This window comes from Sarcophilus harrisii, chromosome 3 (assembly GCF_902635505.1).
Source record: "Sarcophilus harrisii chromosome 3, mSarHar1.11, whole genome shotgun sequence".
Taxonomy (NCBI): domain Eukaryota; kingdom Metazoa; phylum Chordata; class Mammalia; order Dasyuromorphia; family Dasyuridae; genus Sarcophilus; species Sarcophilus harrisii.
The window spans coordinates 462,185,421-462,203,319 of NC_045428.1; the positions used below are offsets into that span (position 1 = coordinate 462,185,421).

Here is a 17,899-nt window from a genome sequence, read left to right on the forward strand (position 1 = left end):
GTAGGCCCTAAAACAAAGCTGGTTGATTAATTTGTTTGTTGCCACATAACTGGCCCCTTATCCTTTTTCTGTTCTAGCATTCATTATATCATTTCTTTCATGTGTGTTTTAGATTTATGTGAGTCTAAATGTATAGGTGCAGCTCTTGGGTGGTACAGATAGATATATGCTAAGGTCCAATATTGCCCATACCATTTCCAAGGAGATTTCCTTTCTTCCTTTGTAAGTAGAAAGATTGTTCAGACACTACCCTAGTATCCTACCTGTAAGGGAGAGGTAGACAGACAAGATCAAAGAAGGCAGGAGATAGGATGATCTCTCCTTCCAGAGGGCTAACATCCAGTCACAAGCATTTGTTAATCATTTATTTTGTGCTTGTACTATGCTAAGCACTAGGAATACAGATATTACTAGAAAGAACAAACAGTCTTCCAGGAGCTTACCTTCTGATGGGTAAAGATAATACATAAAAGAAAGCTGAAGAGATCTAAAAGATGGAGATGAAAAACTTGATGTGCTAGCCTGGTAAAGTAAGTCTGGAGTGCCTCATTGTGTGAATTCTAGCATTGGAGTGAGCATCAGGATGAGAAGCTGGGTCATGGCAGAAGTCCAGAAAAATGAGACATGGCTTCCCCAGACACTTTTCTTAAATAGAAATTCTAAGAAGATCCATCCAATGAGATGGAGAAGTGGATATTAGGCTAGAAATCTGCAACCCCTCAAATATCTTGAGTCTGGGTATATGATTTGAAGCTCAAAAAGGAAAGAAATTAACCTAGTATTATTCTTGAGGAAGGTAGCCCTCCACTCACATTTACCAGTTTAGTCCTTTCCTACCAAATGTTGGATATGTATATATATCTGTATACACACACACACAAACACACATGCACATATATACATATATATGTAACATATAATATTTATATAATATATATGTATATATACCCACACACACACACACACACACACACATATATATATATATATATATATATATATATATATATATACACACATATATATTATACACACATAGAAGTACAAAGCTTCATAAATTGCCCCAGAATTGGACAAAAGCAATGTTACATTGATTTTCTTTGGAAATGTGCTTTAGCTGACTTGCACATCCTCTGTTTTTCTCATTGTTCATCCAAAACTTTATTTCCTTGAAAATTAATGGTATTCCAACATTTATAACCAAAAAGCTTCACACTGAGAGATGACATGGTATAGTACAGTGATACCAAACTCAGAAAGAATCTTGGGGCCACTAAATCATACATAAAGATCCTTGAGAGTTTCATATTGACTTAGAAAATCACATATTGAAATTATCTATATTCTGTTGTATTTTTATCTATTCTTAAAATACTTTTCAATTACATATTTTGGACAGCACTAAGGAGTTTTGTGGGCTGTGCATTTGATACTTCTGGTGAAGTTAAGTGTTAGGGAGACTAGGATTCCACACCCACTTCTAATACATACTGGGCAGATCACTTAAATCAATAGCCACATAACTTTTTAAGATTAAAAATAGCAAAAAATTTTATTCTGCATCACTAGAGGAAATACTTCACTTGGAAGCTTCCTTTATGGATGAAAACACATCCTTAGGGCCTATCTTATGTCCCTACATACTAACTCAATGGATAATATTTATAAAAGATTTAGAACTTTGCCTAGCTGGTAGCAGTCATTAGATAAATACCTATTCTTCCTTCTTCTTCCCTTCCCAACATACAGATCTTAATATGAAAAATAAGATATTTCATCCATTTAATTTATTTTCTTTTTGTTATCTTGACTGATTTAAGATAAGTTTTTTCCTCTCTTTGATTCTTTTCTTTTTTTTTTATCTTCAACCGAGCAATAAATCTTAATAGTTTTGTTTTTTTCACTAATCATAGTTCTAATGTATTTGTTTTTTTTCAAACATAGCATACTTTTCCTTTGATTCCAGGAACTATGACTAAGCACTGGGATTCATAAGGAGAATTAATGAAAACATTTTAATCTTCTCTAACCTCTTATTTGGGTTATTTAATTTCTTTGGATTTGATGCTTTGATAAATGGAACTTCTGCTGACTTTTTAGAAGAAATCTAATGGCTAAATATTATAGATGAATTGAGTCTGCATTCAATATATACAGTGCTTTTTAAAAAAATGTTTTTTCTGATTATACATGTATATTAACTTTTAAAATATATATTTCTTTATGAATCACGTTGAAAGAGAAAAATCAGAACAAAAGGGGAAAAAACACAGAAAAGAAAAAAAAATAGAAAAAAAAAAGAAGTGAACATAACATACATTGATTTACATTAAATCTCCATAGTTCTCTTTCTGGGCGGAGATTGCATTTTCTACCCAAAGTTTATTGGGATTCCTTTGGATCATTGAACCACCGAGAAGAACCAAATCTTTCATGGTTGATCATTGCACAATCTTGCTTTTATTCTATACAATACATTTCTGATTCTTCTTGTTTCGCTCAGCATCACTTCATGTAAATATTCGCAAGCCTTTCTAAAATCAGCTTGTTCATCATTTTTTATAGAACAATAATATTTTATTACCTTCATATACCCCAATTTATTCAGCCATTCCCCAACTGATGGACAATTATTCATTTTCTAATTTTTTGATACCACAAAAAGAGCTGATTATAAACATTTTTGCACTTGTGGGTCCTTTGCTCTTCTTTATGATTTCCTTGGGATACAGATCCAGTAGGGACACTACGGGATCAAAGGCAATGCACAGCTTTATACCCCTTTGGCCATCATTCCAAATATGCTATTCTTTTTATTCTAAGTTTATTCTAAAGTTTTATTCTAATTTTTATTCTTATTATTCTAAGTGGATTGCTTTGTTCTTTTAATGTCTTTAATAGCACTTTGTGAATGAATACTTTAAACATTGTCTTGCAACAGAAGTGACTGCCACAAATGTTTTCACTATGCAACTGTCTTGTATCATTAAACCTTGAGCTCTCAAAATTCCTATTGAACAAAAAGAATTTATTGCCACAGTTATATAACATTTGGACATTTGAGTAAAATTCTGAGCAATTATTTTCATTAGTTATCCAGGGGACTAAAGTAGTGATGTTGGTGAACATATTTTTAAAATTTCCATAAAAATCAAGAGTGCTTAGTTTTCAGTTACTTTTTGAGTTTTCAATTTCTGCCTTCAATTATTTGCAACATTAAAAAAGATTTCTAATAGATTAGGTATTCTTAATCTCTTTTTCTCTCATTTTCATTTGTACATAGTATCCATCACTCTTCTTGCTGAAGGGATGTAGATTAAATTAATGGCTAATTTGTTTTTTTTAAAGATTACTTATTTTCTATTGAAACAGAATAGTATAATACATAGTGTTTATCCTTTGAATCAGAAGATTTGGGTTTGAATTCTAGTCTTGCCATTTAATAAGTACGTGATTTAAGGCAGCTGATTATTTCTGTGAGCCTAATTGTGTCATATGTAAAATGGAAATAATTATATTTGTACAAGGAGCTATTATTATTGCATCCTATTTGGAAAGAATTATGATGTGGTCTTGTTCTCATACAGTTGCTTTATAAATGCAATTTTATACATTTTCTTATGTACACATTTATGATAAGAAACATTTCATGTTTATATATTCATATTTATATGTATATGTACATATGACAAATATTTAAGTGAGTATATGACCAAATTATATATGAATATATGTGTGTGTAACTAGATTATAAATTCATAAATGGTGACTGCCACACTTTGTACACCCATAAGTTCAGGTAGAGTTATTCCTTATTCTAATACAGGTGTTAACAAATGTTGTTGCTTCAAGAATATATGATTTCATCTATGTGGGCATTCTTTTACCAATGGAGTTCCCCATCTGTCCATGCTTTTAAATAGTTGATCATTAGAAGTTGTTATGACCAATTTTTGATTCTCTCTGAACGTAGATTGTTCCTAGAATAAATGATACATAATCTATCTCCAGGTTATCCTTGAAGACGTCTCAGCTTTATCAGGGATGCTAGACTCATTGCTTTCCTAACATAGCTTTCTAGAATATATTTTTACCTCCATACCAAAGTAAGGGATAAAATTATGACTTTAATAAAGGGAAAACCAATACTAGATGTGCTAGCTTTTTATATCTCCCTGACCTGTATCACCTGTACACCATACATATGTATGTATATATGTGTATGTACACACATATATTTTTATCTATATATAGACACATACATATATATTACTGTTGTATTGTTTTCTAGTTGTCTGAGTATTTGTGACCTTGTTTGAGTTTTTTTTTTGGCAGAGAGAATAAAGTGGTTTGTCATTTCCTTCTCTAACTCATTGATGAGGAAACTGAGGCAAACAATGTTAAGTGACTTGCCCAGGTCTGTAAGTTATGAAGCTGGATTTGAACTCATGAATATGAAACTTTCTGACTCCTGGTCCAGTATCCATTGCACCATCTAGCTGCCTAAATAGCTGAATAGATATTTTAATTATCCCCATAAATGTAAAATAAATGAGTATATAATAATTCAATTCTATTTAACACTATTTATACTTACTATTATGTTTCAGACAATGTTCTCAATGCTGAAGGGAATAAAAAGACATTTAGAAGATATGTTCCCTGCCTTTGGAGTTTATAATCTAATAAGGAATAATGTCATATTTACAAATGGGTAAGATATGAGGCAGAAGGTGATTGTGCCATAGGAGATGTAGAAGAAAATTATTTAGAGGTTTATAGAAGGGAAAGAACACCTCTAATTAGAAGAATTATGAAAAATTATAAAGAAGGTGGCATTTCAATAAATTAAGGAATGATTAAACAAGTTGCAGTACATGAATATAGTAGAATATTGCCAAGATCTTAAAAAAAAACTTTATTATGATTATGACCAAGAAAAAACATCATTATGATTGTGACCTACAATCATGGGAATACATTTGTTCTCACAGTAACAAACTGATGAATCCTTTATTTATGATCTTGCATATGATCAGTTTTATGGAAATGATGGATAATATTTTAATAATTTTAAAAGATCGCTAATATCTTATCTTTCTAATATTCTATTCAAAGCTTTAATCTCTATCCTTTTTACCCTTCTATGAGGTTTGTGTAAATCCATGAGATGCCATTGAGAGACACATATTCAACAATTATTTTCTAACTACCAAATCTTGTAATTAAATTTCCATTTCTTTTAAGGACTTAGGTGAGGGGGTGAGGTAGAAGGAGAGAGGAAAAGAGAAAGGAGAGAGAGTGAATGAGAGAGAGTATGTGTTAGAGTTAAGAGTTTCAAAGGTAGCATGGTGCATAATGGATAGAGAGCTAAGATTAGAACTCGGGTTCTGCCTCTGCCTCTACCTCTGCCTTCCTCTGGCTGTCTTCTCATATTCCTGTCATTGAACCTATCAGCTCTGAAAGCTCTCTCTGACTAATTGCAGAGAAAATGCTGACTGACCTTCATTTGTAGGGGAGTTTCTTTACTTTGGAATTGTCTCTATCAGTGAAACTACAGGTTTAATCTCTAGTCTTAATTTTATGGTAAGCCTTTTAACATAATCTCTTCTTGACTTGTCTTGACTTTATCAATTTTGCCTGAAATAATTACCATTTACAATTTTTAAAATTCAATTAAGCATAAAATCTTTTATTTCTTTAATTCTGTATAAATCTATGTTTTAAGTTCATTTCTTATATATTATAAATCACTGAATATTGCTTTCTAACCTTCCATTTGTGGCTGAATTAATACATTTTAAATAACTTCATATTTTAAAAATTCATAATTTAAATTAGTTTTTCTGTTAAATTATAATTTTATTAATTTGGAAAGAAAGCAAAAAAGAAACAGTTCTATCATCTGAAATTTTTACTGCTTAGAATTTGAGGCATTGCCTTATGCCATTTAAACTGGCTAAATAAAATTCCAGAAGGTGAACAGATTAAGTTTTGAAGGACTGTTTAAGATCAGGCATCTTAATTCACTGCTGGAGTTATGTATTAGTTTAGCTATTTTAGAAAATAATTTAGAAACATGTAAGTTAAGTCCATACCCATTCAGAAACTCCACTATAAGGACTCTATTTTAAAGCATATATTCACTGTAAGAAGAAATCTATTTATATTAAAATGTAATTGCATCATTGCATGATATCAAGAAGCAGAAACCAAATACATATGTTGTGTGTGTGTGTGTGTGTGTGTGTGTGTATACACACACAATGATTTAGAAGAAACTAAAAAATTTCATGATATGAATATTGCTGTGGATTAAAGAAAGTCACTTATGAAAAGTTCAGAGAAATATTCTATGACCTCTACGAAATGATAATAAATTAGAGCTAAAAAAAAACAGTAATAGACCAATGTATACAAAGTCAACATGAAGTGGCAAGAAAAATGGCCAAATAGAGCAGTCAGTGAGACTACCATATTATGAAAGTTAAAGAATATTTGTCTTTTCTTTCTAATATAGCAGCAGTGTGGTGATAGTATACTGTTCTGGACTTGTGAACAGTCATTCTCAGTGATTTGACTTTTGTATAGGTCTAATGGTGTGCTGAAGCTGACTCATTGGTATGCTGTTTTAAATTTTTAGTGTGAACATTTATACCTTGAATATAGACGTGCTAAAGCTTGATTTATCCATTTATTATTCAGACTTAAGAAAGTGATGGAAAAGCTGTTAAGAATGATGATTAATTTTGAAATTGTGTCATACTTACTTCCCCCACTTCCTAGAAAGCCTAATCCTAGGGAATATTTAATCATTTATCTTCATAACTATGACTGTAACAGCCATTCTGCATAACTTTTTTGACTCCTTCCTTTGAGTTTGACTTTCATTCTGTGTACTCCTCTGTGAGAGTGGGTTGAGTTTTTTGTTTTGTTTTTTCCAAGTCTGTGAGAAATAAAAACAATGGAAGAGAAACCAGCCAAGACTCATCTTTGATACCAATTTCATATTGTCACAACTTTCCCTAATCAAAGCTGCTTAGTTAATTATCCAGCAAGATCCTTTTGCTTTGGGGAGTTGTAGAACTGAATAAGCAATTCTTTTATCTATGACTCTCAGCCCCCAGCCAGTAAAATTGCCTTAGCAAATATATATCACAGTTACAACATTTATTTCACTCACCTACTCATTCTCTCCATGTAATGTATTTTTTTCTGCTTCATTTAGGTGATTAAAAACACAATAGTAATACAATGGTTAAAGAATTTTATCTTTAAAAACTTGAAATAAAAAAAAAAACACTGTAAAGGAAGCATTAAGTTTGAGGACAGACACCTGTTCTCCCAAGAAGAAAGAAATAGGGAAAGAAAGATTCAGGAGAGGGGCTAATGTATTAGTAGCCTTGGGTCTGCTTCTCTGAGTGATTTCAGTAAAAGAGATCCTTTCAGGTACCCATTTGTGATCCCAGGGACAGGGAAGCTAATTGGAGTACAATTTCTATTTATGCCACTAGATGGTGCTCAAACCTTGTTTTACCAGCCCGAACTGGGCTCTTTGTGCCTGCCCATGTTGTATTTCTGTCCAAGAGTTTTTAATCTGGAGTCTTTGGGTAGATATCAAGGGACCCATGAACTAGGATGGAAGGCGAAAATTACATAAAATATTAGGCATTCAGTTTTCTACATGTGGTCCTATTAGTCATAAAACCTTAAAATAAAATTTCTCTTCATTCTTGTTTAATTGACAGGAAAGTCAGAATGCATGTTCACAATACCAATGAAATAACAAGGATTTACAATGTAATTGGAATGATCAGAGGATCTTTGGAACCAGGTGTGTCTTTCACTTTTTCTTCAGATTCAGTTTTTTCAGAGGTTTAAAGAACCTAATCACATACCTTCTAATATATTATTAGTGGTATGAAAAATTCATTCAGTGAAATATGCACAACTAAGAGAATATAAAGATTAAAATATCTTTAATTTTTAAAAAAAGATTTTATTTTTTAATAGGGAAGAAAGATGATTAGTAACTTAAACAATTAGATGGCTTTAGTGTGCTAAAGCTTTTGTATTCAGAATCATCACTCTTTAAATATCTGTGCTTTATGATTAATATATTTACATACTGCACATGTATAACATATCAAATTGTCATCTTAGTGACAGGGTAACAAAAGTAGGAGAGAGATGTTTTCATTTAAAATTTTTGAAAATAAATGTCAAAAATTGTTTACATGTAAATAGAAAAATAAAACAATTTAAAAAATTTAAATATGTTTTCAGATAGGTATGTTATTCTTGGAGGTCATCGGGACTCTTGGGTATTTGGTGCTATTGATCCAACCACTGGGGCAGCTGTTCTACAAGAAGTTGTCCGGAGTTTTGGAAAAATGATGAGTGGAGGTAAACAACTGAAGTTGGGGGCATGGGGTGAAAAGTAATTATGAAAATGAAATGTTTAATTTTTTTTTTATTTTAGTCATGATGCACTGGGTGAAGTGCTAGATTTCTAGTCAGAGGACTTAGATTCAAATCCTGGTTCTGCCACTTAACAGTGAAATAGGAATATTGGACTCATTGACATCCCAGGACCTTTCTAGCTCAAATTCTTTGATTCTGTGTTTAACTGTAAATTAATTCTGCAATTTCAGGCTGGAGACCAAAAAGAACTATTATTTTTGCTAGCTGGGATGCAGAAGAATTTGGACTCTTGGGTTCCACAGAATGGGCTGAGGTAAATAAAGAAGAGACCATTCTTGTCATTTCCTTTGGCAGCAATGAACAAATGTATGTATACCTAAAGAAACTTAAAAATAGCAACTATTGCCTAATAAGGTTTTTAATTTCCAGAGTTGCTGAAGAAATTGTATTCTGTACTCATATTTGTTATTTCATAAACTAAGACAGTCTCTGATTAAAGTATTATGTAAAAAGGGGACATTTATTATTGTCAAAATAATTTAGATCCATATGAACTTATGAAAAATAAGATAAATCATTAACTCCAAAAATAACAAAAAAGATAGCAACAATAGCAGAGCTATTTTGGACATTATTAATTTATTGTTATTCTAAATTTTTGAGTTGCAATTGGAATTCTAAGAAAAACATGTCATCATTTCTTAAATTGATCTTTTTTTTAAACTTCAATATTAAATTAAAGGGTCATGGTAGAATTCCAATTGTAGCTCTTCTTTAATTTAAAAAATAGATGTATACTGATGTGCTTAAATTCTTTAAAACTGAATCATGTTTCCCCATTGACATTTGCTATAATATGAAGAGAAATTCTTTGTTCTCACTTGAAATTGTCCTTTAGTTGGCAGTATCAACTAATGTTTAGCTATAAGTTCCTTTATCCTTAGATTCTACTATAGTTAGTGATTTGTGAATACCAAAAGTAATTAGATGATCTTGATTTTCAAAGGAATCCTTTTGTAAAGTGAAAATAACTTTTATAATATTATTGGTTAGCCCCTCTTTGATATATCTTTTTAAATTCTGGATTTCCACATAATTGAGTTTTCTTAAATTAGGGCATATCTATATTACCATAGGGCTCCCCTCCCCCTTTTTTTTTAAACCAGAACTTAAATTTATACCATTATATTTCCATTTAAAGTTATGATAACAATAACACCAAGCATAAATTTAAATCAGACTCTGCTAATAGATTTAGAAATATATCTGCATCCAGACTATGCCATGTAATTCCTCCATTACCTTGAATAAGTCACATCCCTTCTAAGATCCATTTTCCTCTTCAGTAAAATGAGGAGGTTGGAATAAAATTCCATTTCAGCTCTAACTCTCACTGTTTTATTTAAAGTAATGATGATCATAATTGTTAATGAAGGTTTTGGTTTACTCTTGACTTTTGAAGTACTGAAAATTTTTTTTTAAATTATATAAGCAAGAAACAGCAAAAACAAAACAAAAAACATAACCCAAATAAATAATAAACAAAAGATCCCAAACAATTATAAGCTTTATTTTATGGAATTTCGGTCCTTTAGAAAAAATATTTTTCTCTTTAATGGCATCATTCATACTCATTTTCTGATTTCAGAAACAGAATAATTATTCTTTGAATAGTTATAACAAATTATTTTTATAGCTACTTTTATTCTTTAGAAAAATCAACTGATATAGTCATTAGCTAAAGAATAGATTTCATTTGGTTTTGGGCATAAATAATAAATGGTGATGTCAAGTAAGTTTCCAAATTCCAAACATGCCTAAAAGGTTTTAGCCACAATTCTTTGAGACCATGAGATGGAGTTATTATTTCATGTATGTCTTTTTGTCTCTTTTCTCTCCTCTGAGCAAGGATTTCTTTATGATATCTTTCATGTGTATTGTTCATTGTCTTTCCCTATCTCTTTTCTAATCAAATTTTCTTTAGATCATTTTATGGGATTTTCATTTCTCCTGTCATTCTTGTTCTGTCTCCCACCTTTAATGGATTATACTATTGAACTTAACTTTATTATTAGTTGTGCCATCATGAAACAATAGTTAGAAAACTAGTCTTCAAGCCAAAAAGATCTGGATTCAAGTTTTTCTTCTGCTCCATACTGTCTATATGACACTAGGTACCATACTTAACTCTAATTATCTCTCTAAGATTACAAGTTACAGATATGGAACCAACTTGGACTGGTAAAGGGAGTTTCATCTCTTGAAAAATTGATATTCCTATCTATTCATTCAGAATGGCTAAACCCAGAATGAAAAATGTTAAAGGCAACAAAGAGGTCTTTATAAAATACTGTCTAAGGTAATAATGAAGAGCAAGAAATAGAAGAGCCCAGTGGCAGATAATATTTTAAGAGATAAGAGAGAATTTTGCCAATTTCTTCTTTTTGTGAATAAGGTTACTTTTCAGATTGAAAAGGGCATACAGCAAACTATAAATGGGATTGGAACCTAGAATAGGAGAAGACATAGTAAAAAGATCTCCTAACAGCTATAAATAACACCATTCTTTTGTCCCTTTGGAGGGGCAAATTAATTTTAGCTGAGATTTTCAAAATAAAAACATAAATATGCTTGCTAAAATGCTGTTAATGTAATTTTTGAAAAATCACTTTCAGTGGAAAAAAATCCAAAAGAACAGGAGCAGACAAATGTTATTTAGAATTACAACCTAAAAACCAAGTGTTACAAAAACTTAAAACCAATGATTTTGGCATGAATCCTTGTGAGGATTATTGAATGAATTATTATATTAGATGTTTTGTGATCATGTGGGAAAATAACGATCCTTGGGACCCATTATGAATTCACTAAGAATAGCTCATACTTATTGTACTAACTTTATTTTTTCCCCTCATAATAGAAATACTAGAAAGAAGTCATGGAAATAATGTTTCAGAGATCATGGAAATAATGTTTACAGCATATTCTCAATTTTAATAAGGGAATTAACAGGATCTTAAATATTGTTGTGGACAAAATGACATTACAATTATATCAATAGCAGGCTGATTGGTTGAATTCAGTTTAGATCATTTTTCCTAATGCCAGGGGTCTTTAATATTTTTAGTCATTTTTTATCATTTTTGAAATTATTTAGGTGAAGATATAAAAGTTTTTATACTTGCTAAATATATGGATGGTACAAAGTCAATAGGGATAGCTGTTTTTTAGTCATTCAGTTATGTCTGACTATTTATGACCCTATGTACCATATTAACTGTGGAATTTTCTCAACAAAGATACTGAGATTGTTTGCCATGTCATTGTTCAGTAAATGAAGCGAACAAAGTTAAATGACTGCCAAAAGTCCCACAATTAGTTAAGTGCCGAAGGCCATATTTGAAATCGGGTCTTCCTTACTCCAGACCTAGTATTCTGTCGGCTATACTGAAATTACAGAATCAACATTTATTAACATTTAATAGGCTAAAATGACATGTTAAAGGTAACAAAATGAAATTTAACAGTGATAAATATATTTATTGAATGAAAGAGGTCTACCTATCCTTAAGTTAAAAAAAAATCAAAGGCATAAACATATGATGTTAAAGTGGCAAGGTCACAGTTCTTATGAGATTTCAAGAGTTCTAGTTGACTTCTAATCCAAAAATAGCTTGGACAAAAACCCTAACCAAGTCTTAGGGGACAATAATAATAAAATTATTGAGATATGAAGGAGGGTAATTGACTTATTGTTCCATTCTGTGATCAGAACATATGAGGAGAGTCATATTCATTTATAAGCATCATCTTTAAGAGGAACATTGATAAACATATCCAAGACAGTTAGGATATTGTAGGGTGTTGAAAACATGCTAAATGAGTCACACTTAAAGAGATTAAGAAAATGCAAATGATTAGTTTGGAGAAGAGACATAGAATAACGTGATTGTTGTTCTTAAATATTTTACAGACCATTTTTGAGAGATTGTCTTTCATTTGTGTAATTTTGCTGGTTATGTCAAGGAATGGAAGAGATTGGGATTTTAGCTCAATTTAAATAAAACATTTTAGCAGTGCATTAGTATAGACTTGCCTCATAAGAATTTCAGTGGTCTTCAGTTAATCTTTTCTCCTGGATGTAAATGGTTCTTAATAATTCAGTTCATTTGAATTCAATTCAAGAAACAGAAAGTATCTCCAGTGCACTCTACTAGGCACTATGGATGGGAAGATGAAAAACAATACATTCCTTGCCTTTGAAGAGCTGACATATTCAGTCATTTTACAACTAATAATGGGAATGGTATATATAAGAGGAATCAGAAAGAATTAAAAAATCAAAAATGTTTGTATATAAATCATTATCAAGTTTATTTTAGGGTTGGTACATCAGTACCTTCTCTGTTAACTTAAGAGTGTTAAACTCTTTAACTTAGAACATGTAGATGTAATGATTTGCCTAGGATAAATAGCCTGTATGTGGTGGAGACAGAGCTTGAACCCAGGTAGGTCTTCCTTACTTAGAGGCCAACTCCCTGTGTATTACATGTGCCTGCCTTTCTTTATTTAAAGGATCCCTAAATAATTATATTTGCTTAAAAAAAAAAAAAACTTGAAATGCTTTTTCACGTCAAAAATGAAAGCTATCCACCATAACTATAACTGTATTTGATAGATTTTAATCTATTAGAAACTTTGAGAGTGGGGGACTTTGGAAATTGTTATTTAATTTATAAAAGTATTGACTGACTATTTTTCTAAATTAACTCAATTATTTTGTTTACATTTTCTTATATGGTAATGACTAAGAATAAAGTAACAACTTTACCTCAACTATAGGAGAATGCAAAAATACTTCAAGAGAGAAGCATTGCTTATATAAATTCTGACTCATCCATAGAAGGTAAAATTTATTTCAAATAAATAATTTTATACTTTAGGTTCTGAAGTATTTATTAGTGCACCATTTAAACGGCCCTCTTCTTGTGACATATTTGCTATTGCTGTCTTTGTTTTTTAATAATTTTATTAGTTAAATGGTATATACATAAGGAATCCATCCCACCAATACCTTTTATAGACTTAATGTTCTCTGGTCTTGCCTAGTTTACTAAGTAAATTGTCCAACTTTATTTCTGGCAGTGGATATATGCTATAAGTTTGCTTCCATTTTTTAAATTTTTCTGGGAAACTGAATATATTGATATTAAAACACAACTAAATATCTGACAAAGGTCCTCTTAAAACAACACAGGTCATTTTAAACCTTTGTAGTGATTATTTTGTTTCTTTCCAATAAAGACACTGAATGAAGTTATCTTTCATAGTCTTTGAAGCTCTAAAATTATGAATTTAGAGACAAGCCAGACAAACTTTGGCTTTCAAATTGTGATGATTTGTCAAAGTATACAGAATGTTCTGAAAGTAGATTGCAGTACCAAAAGCTTAAAACTTCCATAAGACTTGGAATACCCAGTATAATTCCCCCCTTTACTCTGAATACTTAAGGAAGTAGTCCTTGGCCTCTGTCTTTTATTTATGAACAACCCAGTTATAGGAAAACTACTCCTATAATCTTTTAGACATTGTTACCCAAGTCTCCTGTAATATTTCTTAGTTCTACCATATTCCCTACAGGAATCTCCAGTGCTGAAGGTTTTATAATCACACATTCCCCTAAGAACTGTTAGAATAAGAATGTTTTCTCTTTGCTCCTGGTCCCAACCTGTGTTATTAGAGCTTTCCCTCTGGCTATATAGCTGTGTCCTCATTTTTCTTTCTTGAGGAAAGAAGAGTTAATTTCTAAGATTATTGAAATATGCTTATAATTAAAACATTGGAAAATCAAGTTAGAATTGTAAATAAATGACATTTTAATTTGTTTAATCTGTTTCTGTCTCAGGAAATTACACCCTTAGAGTGGACTGCACACCCCTTCTTTACAAGTTGGTGTATAATCTGACAAAAGAGGTACATTTAAGTGAATTGGATTTAAATGAAGGAGAGCTGTGCAAAGTCACTTGCCTCACTTTCTCCTCTAATTTACTTGTGGTATCACCCTTGATGTCTAAATCATGTGCCCATTTTGGTCTTATCTTGGTATACAGTATAAAATGCTGATCTATGCTTAGTTTCTGCCATTTTTCCGGTTTCCCCAGAAGGTTTTATCATATACTAAATTCTTGTCCCAAAAACTTGGATCTTTGGATTTGCCAAAGACTAAGATTACTGTGGTTATTTACTGTTGTATTTTGTATATCTAATCTTTCACTGACCTGCCCCTCTTCTTTTCCTTTGTCTCTGATCACCTTAGGAAACAGACCTAATAATAATGCTGCTGGTCAAAGGGTATATGTGGTTTTTAAAACTTTTGAGGCATAATTCCATATTGCTCTGACAAAGACTTTTAAAATATGATTAATAGGACATTTAAAAACATTGAAACATTGAAAACATTGAAACATACAACATTTTATGTAACTGCTAAACAGACATTTCATCTGCACCAAAGGTCTGCATTGGTCAGTCAGGCCTTATCTTTCTGGCATTGGTCATATTCTCTAAGAATCATTGTAGTGGCTACAGAGAACACCTTCTGATGCCCCAAAACTGGACATCTTAGTGACTCTAGAGAGAAATCTCAAGACTCTAAAGTAGACAGCAAGACTGGATATGTCTATCTCAGGATTGCAGTTCAGTCACTTGGGCTAAAAAAAAGAAATATAGAGGAGAGAGGATTATCTAGTCTAACTTCTTAATTTTTTAGCTGATAAGACTAAGCCTGTCTAAGGGTGAACTCATAATCAGGATTTTGAATCACAGGCTCTAGACTCTTGCCTTTTAGTACACACAGTTTCACATAGTTCAGGTGCCAATTTTTTTTTGTCATCATATTTTTTCTTGTCACCTTATATCTAGTTACATATGTGAAAAAAAGTGGTGACTGTGTTCGGAGTGTAATGTCATGAAAAAGGCAGACCTAGGATTTAGTAGATTTGAGTCTGGTTCTTTCACTAAATAATTAGGTAAATCATTTAATTTCTCTGGGACTGATTCTTCCCTGCAAATTTAGAAGATTTTCTAAAGTACCTTCCCACTCTAAAGTTCTGTGTGTAAGAGTGAAATTTGGCTAATTTCAAATAGATCATTTGCATTTAGCATGAATTAAGTAGGGAAAGTCAGAACAGAAATAGGTTGGTCAATCTGAGTGAGTCAAGGCTCTTGATGAGAACTTAAAAAATTAGGTGGGCCTCTTTTTTTGTAAACATTTTCAAACAGTTTTGTTTTCTCCCTTAAGCAAAAAATCAAACAAGTTTGTTTTGCCCCAGGATATGTCTTTGAGAAAAGTGGATGTGGCTTATAATTTGTAAATTCCTCAGAAAAAGAAACTCCCAGGATGGCAACTGTAACCATTGATACAGACTGAGAGGTTTTCTGGGATACCGAAAGGTTAAACTTCTTATGCTTACATTAAGTTCTATTTTCATCTAAAATTATTTAAATTCTCTTAAAAATAAACTTTCTTTAGGCAGAAATATAATTTTGGTGGACTTGAGCTATAAGTTTATGGTTGGAAGTTGCTAAATAAGCTTTTCTAACAAGGATCATACCTAACATTCTTAGGACTTCCCTAAAAAAACAACAATAAAACAAACAAACAAACAATAAAGGACTTCCCTGTATCTTTTAAAGCAAAAATGACCAAAGTACAAATTGTTTCTAGCTAAAGTTTCTTGCTAAAGAAAAAAAGAAATGCCAATTTTTCCCAAAATTTTGAGTCTTTTAAAAATGCTTTAAAAAAAGACTTCTATCTGGGGCAGCTAGATGGCACAGTAGATAGAGCACCATCCCTGAAGTTAGAAGGACCTGAGTTCAAAGCTGGTCTCAGAAACTTAATACTTTCTAGTGTGACCCTGGGCAAGTCATTTAACTCCAATTTCCTCAGCAAAAAAAAAAAAAAGAAAAAGACTTCCATCTTTAATAATAATATAGTTAAAAATCACCATCTGGGAGATAACTTTTTGCCTATTTGTAAACAGACATTTATCTACAAATGAGCCATAACTTTTAATATTGAATTGGAATGTATACAAACATAAACTCACATTTACAAAAAAATTATGGAATCCTGTCTATAAAATGCTATCTCTTAATGATTTTTAAAAATTCAATTTAACATGTATTACATATATATTGTTGTTCATTCATTTTTCAATGATGTTTGACTGTGAACTCCATTTGCATCCACCCTTTGACTTTGTGATCTCTCAAAACTCCATTTGGGATTTTTTTTTTTTTTTTTTTGCTAAAGATACTGGAGCATTTCCCATTTCTTACTCCAACTCATTTTGCAGATGAGAAAAATGAGTCAAACAGGATTAAGTTGACTTGCCCAGGGTCACACAGCTAGGATCTTGAGTCCTCATTTGAATCCAAGATGAGTCTTCCAAACTTCAGGCCCAGCAACATTCTATCCACTGCAATACCCAGCTGCCCATATATAGGTATAATGATACACACATATATCATGTAGCACCAAATGATGATACTTGTGCTTCTGACTTTCCAATATGTGTTTTACCTCTCCAGATTAACAGCCCTGATGATGGTTTTGAAAGCAGATCTCTCTATGAAAGCTGGTTGAAAAAGGACCCTTCACCTGAGGATAAACATATTCCTAGGTAAATTTTTTTAAACATATGCTTTGTTTGTATTAGAAAATAAGCAGCAGGGGCAGCTCGGTGGCAGAGTGGATAGAGTACCAGCACTGAATTCAGGATGACCTGAGTTCAAATCTGGTCTCAGACACTTAATACTTCCTAGCTGTGTGACCTTGGGCAAGTCACTTAATCCTAGTTGCCTTGGCAAAAAAAAAAAAAAAAAAAAAAGAAGAAGAAGAATCAAATTTCTCTTGGTCCTTGACTTTCCAAATAACTTCCAAGAAACTCTTTTTTCCTCATTGGGATGGGGGTTAGAAGGGACAGAAAATAAATGCATTTTTTATATATTGAAATGAAAGGTGCTACATATGTGATATGTTGAGTTGCACTTTTAGAAGAGATCACTAAATTATTAGTTTTATCTGTTTTACTTTATTGCAAGAAATAAATCATCAAGTAGGAATAATTTTTAAGTGTTTAAAATGTAATTACAAAATACATTAATAAAACAAAATTTAAAAAAGCAACCCTAACCTATTTCCACTCTAAACTCCAATCTAAATCATTGAATAGAACAGTGAGTATATGGAAAAACCAGTGTTTGGTTGGTCATATCTTTTAGGATGATTTTATATTATTATAATTTGTTATAATTTGCATCTTGTTGTATAAAAATTAGATAATGGCTCATTCACTTTGTATACTTCTTTAACTACAAATCAGAAATATTTCTTTTTATTTTTTCCCTATAGCTATTTCCCTCTATACAGTTTATGTACTTTTTTTTTCATTGTGTGTTCACTTCTAGGACC

At 31.5% G+C, this 17,899-nt stretch overlaps 1 protein-coding gene across 5 annotated transcripts in view; it reads left to right on the top strand.

Annotated features, from left to right (window-relative positions):
• Positions 1–17,899, top strand: part of NAALAD2 (N-acetylated alpha-linked acidic dipeptidase 2) — a 91,202-nt gene that overhangs the window by 34,501 nt on the left and 38,802 nt on the right. For all 5 annotated transcript variants that reach the window (XM_031960965.1, XM_031960962.1, XM_003764328.3 and 2 more), the window contains 6 exons: positions 7,749–7,834; positions 8,287–8,406; positions 8,655–8,737; positions 13,267–13,330; positions 14,330–14,397; positions 17,017–17,108. In XM_031960965.1, coding sequence (XP_031816825.1) covers positions 7,749–7,834; positions 8,287–8,406; positions 8,655–8,737; positions 13,267–13,330; positions 14,330–14,397; positions 17,017–17,108 — 513 coding nt within the window. The remainder of the gene's footprint in view (positions 1–7,748; positions 7,835–8,286; positions 8,407–8,654; positions 8,738–13,266; positions 13,331–14,329; positions 14,398–17,016; positions 17,109–17,899) is intronic.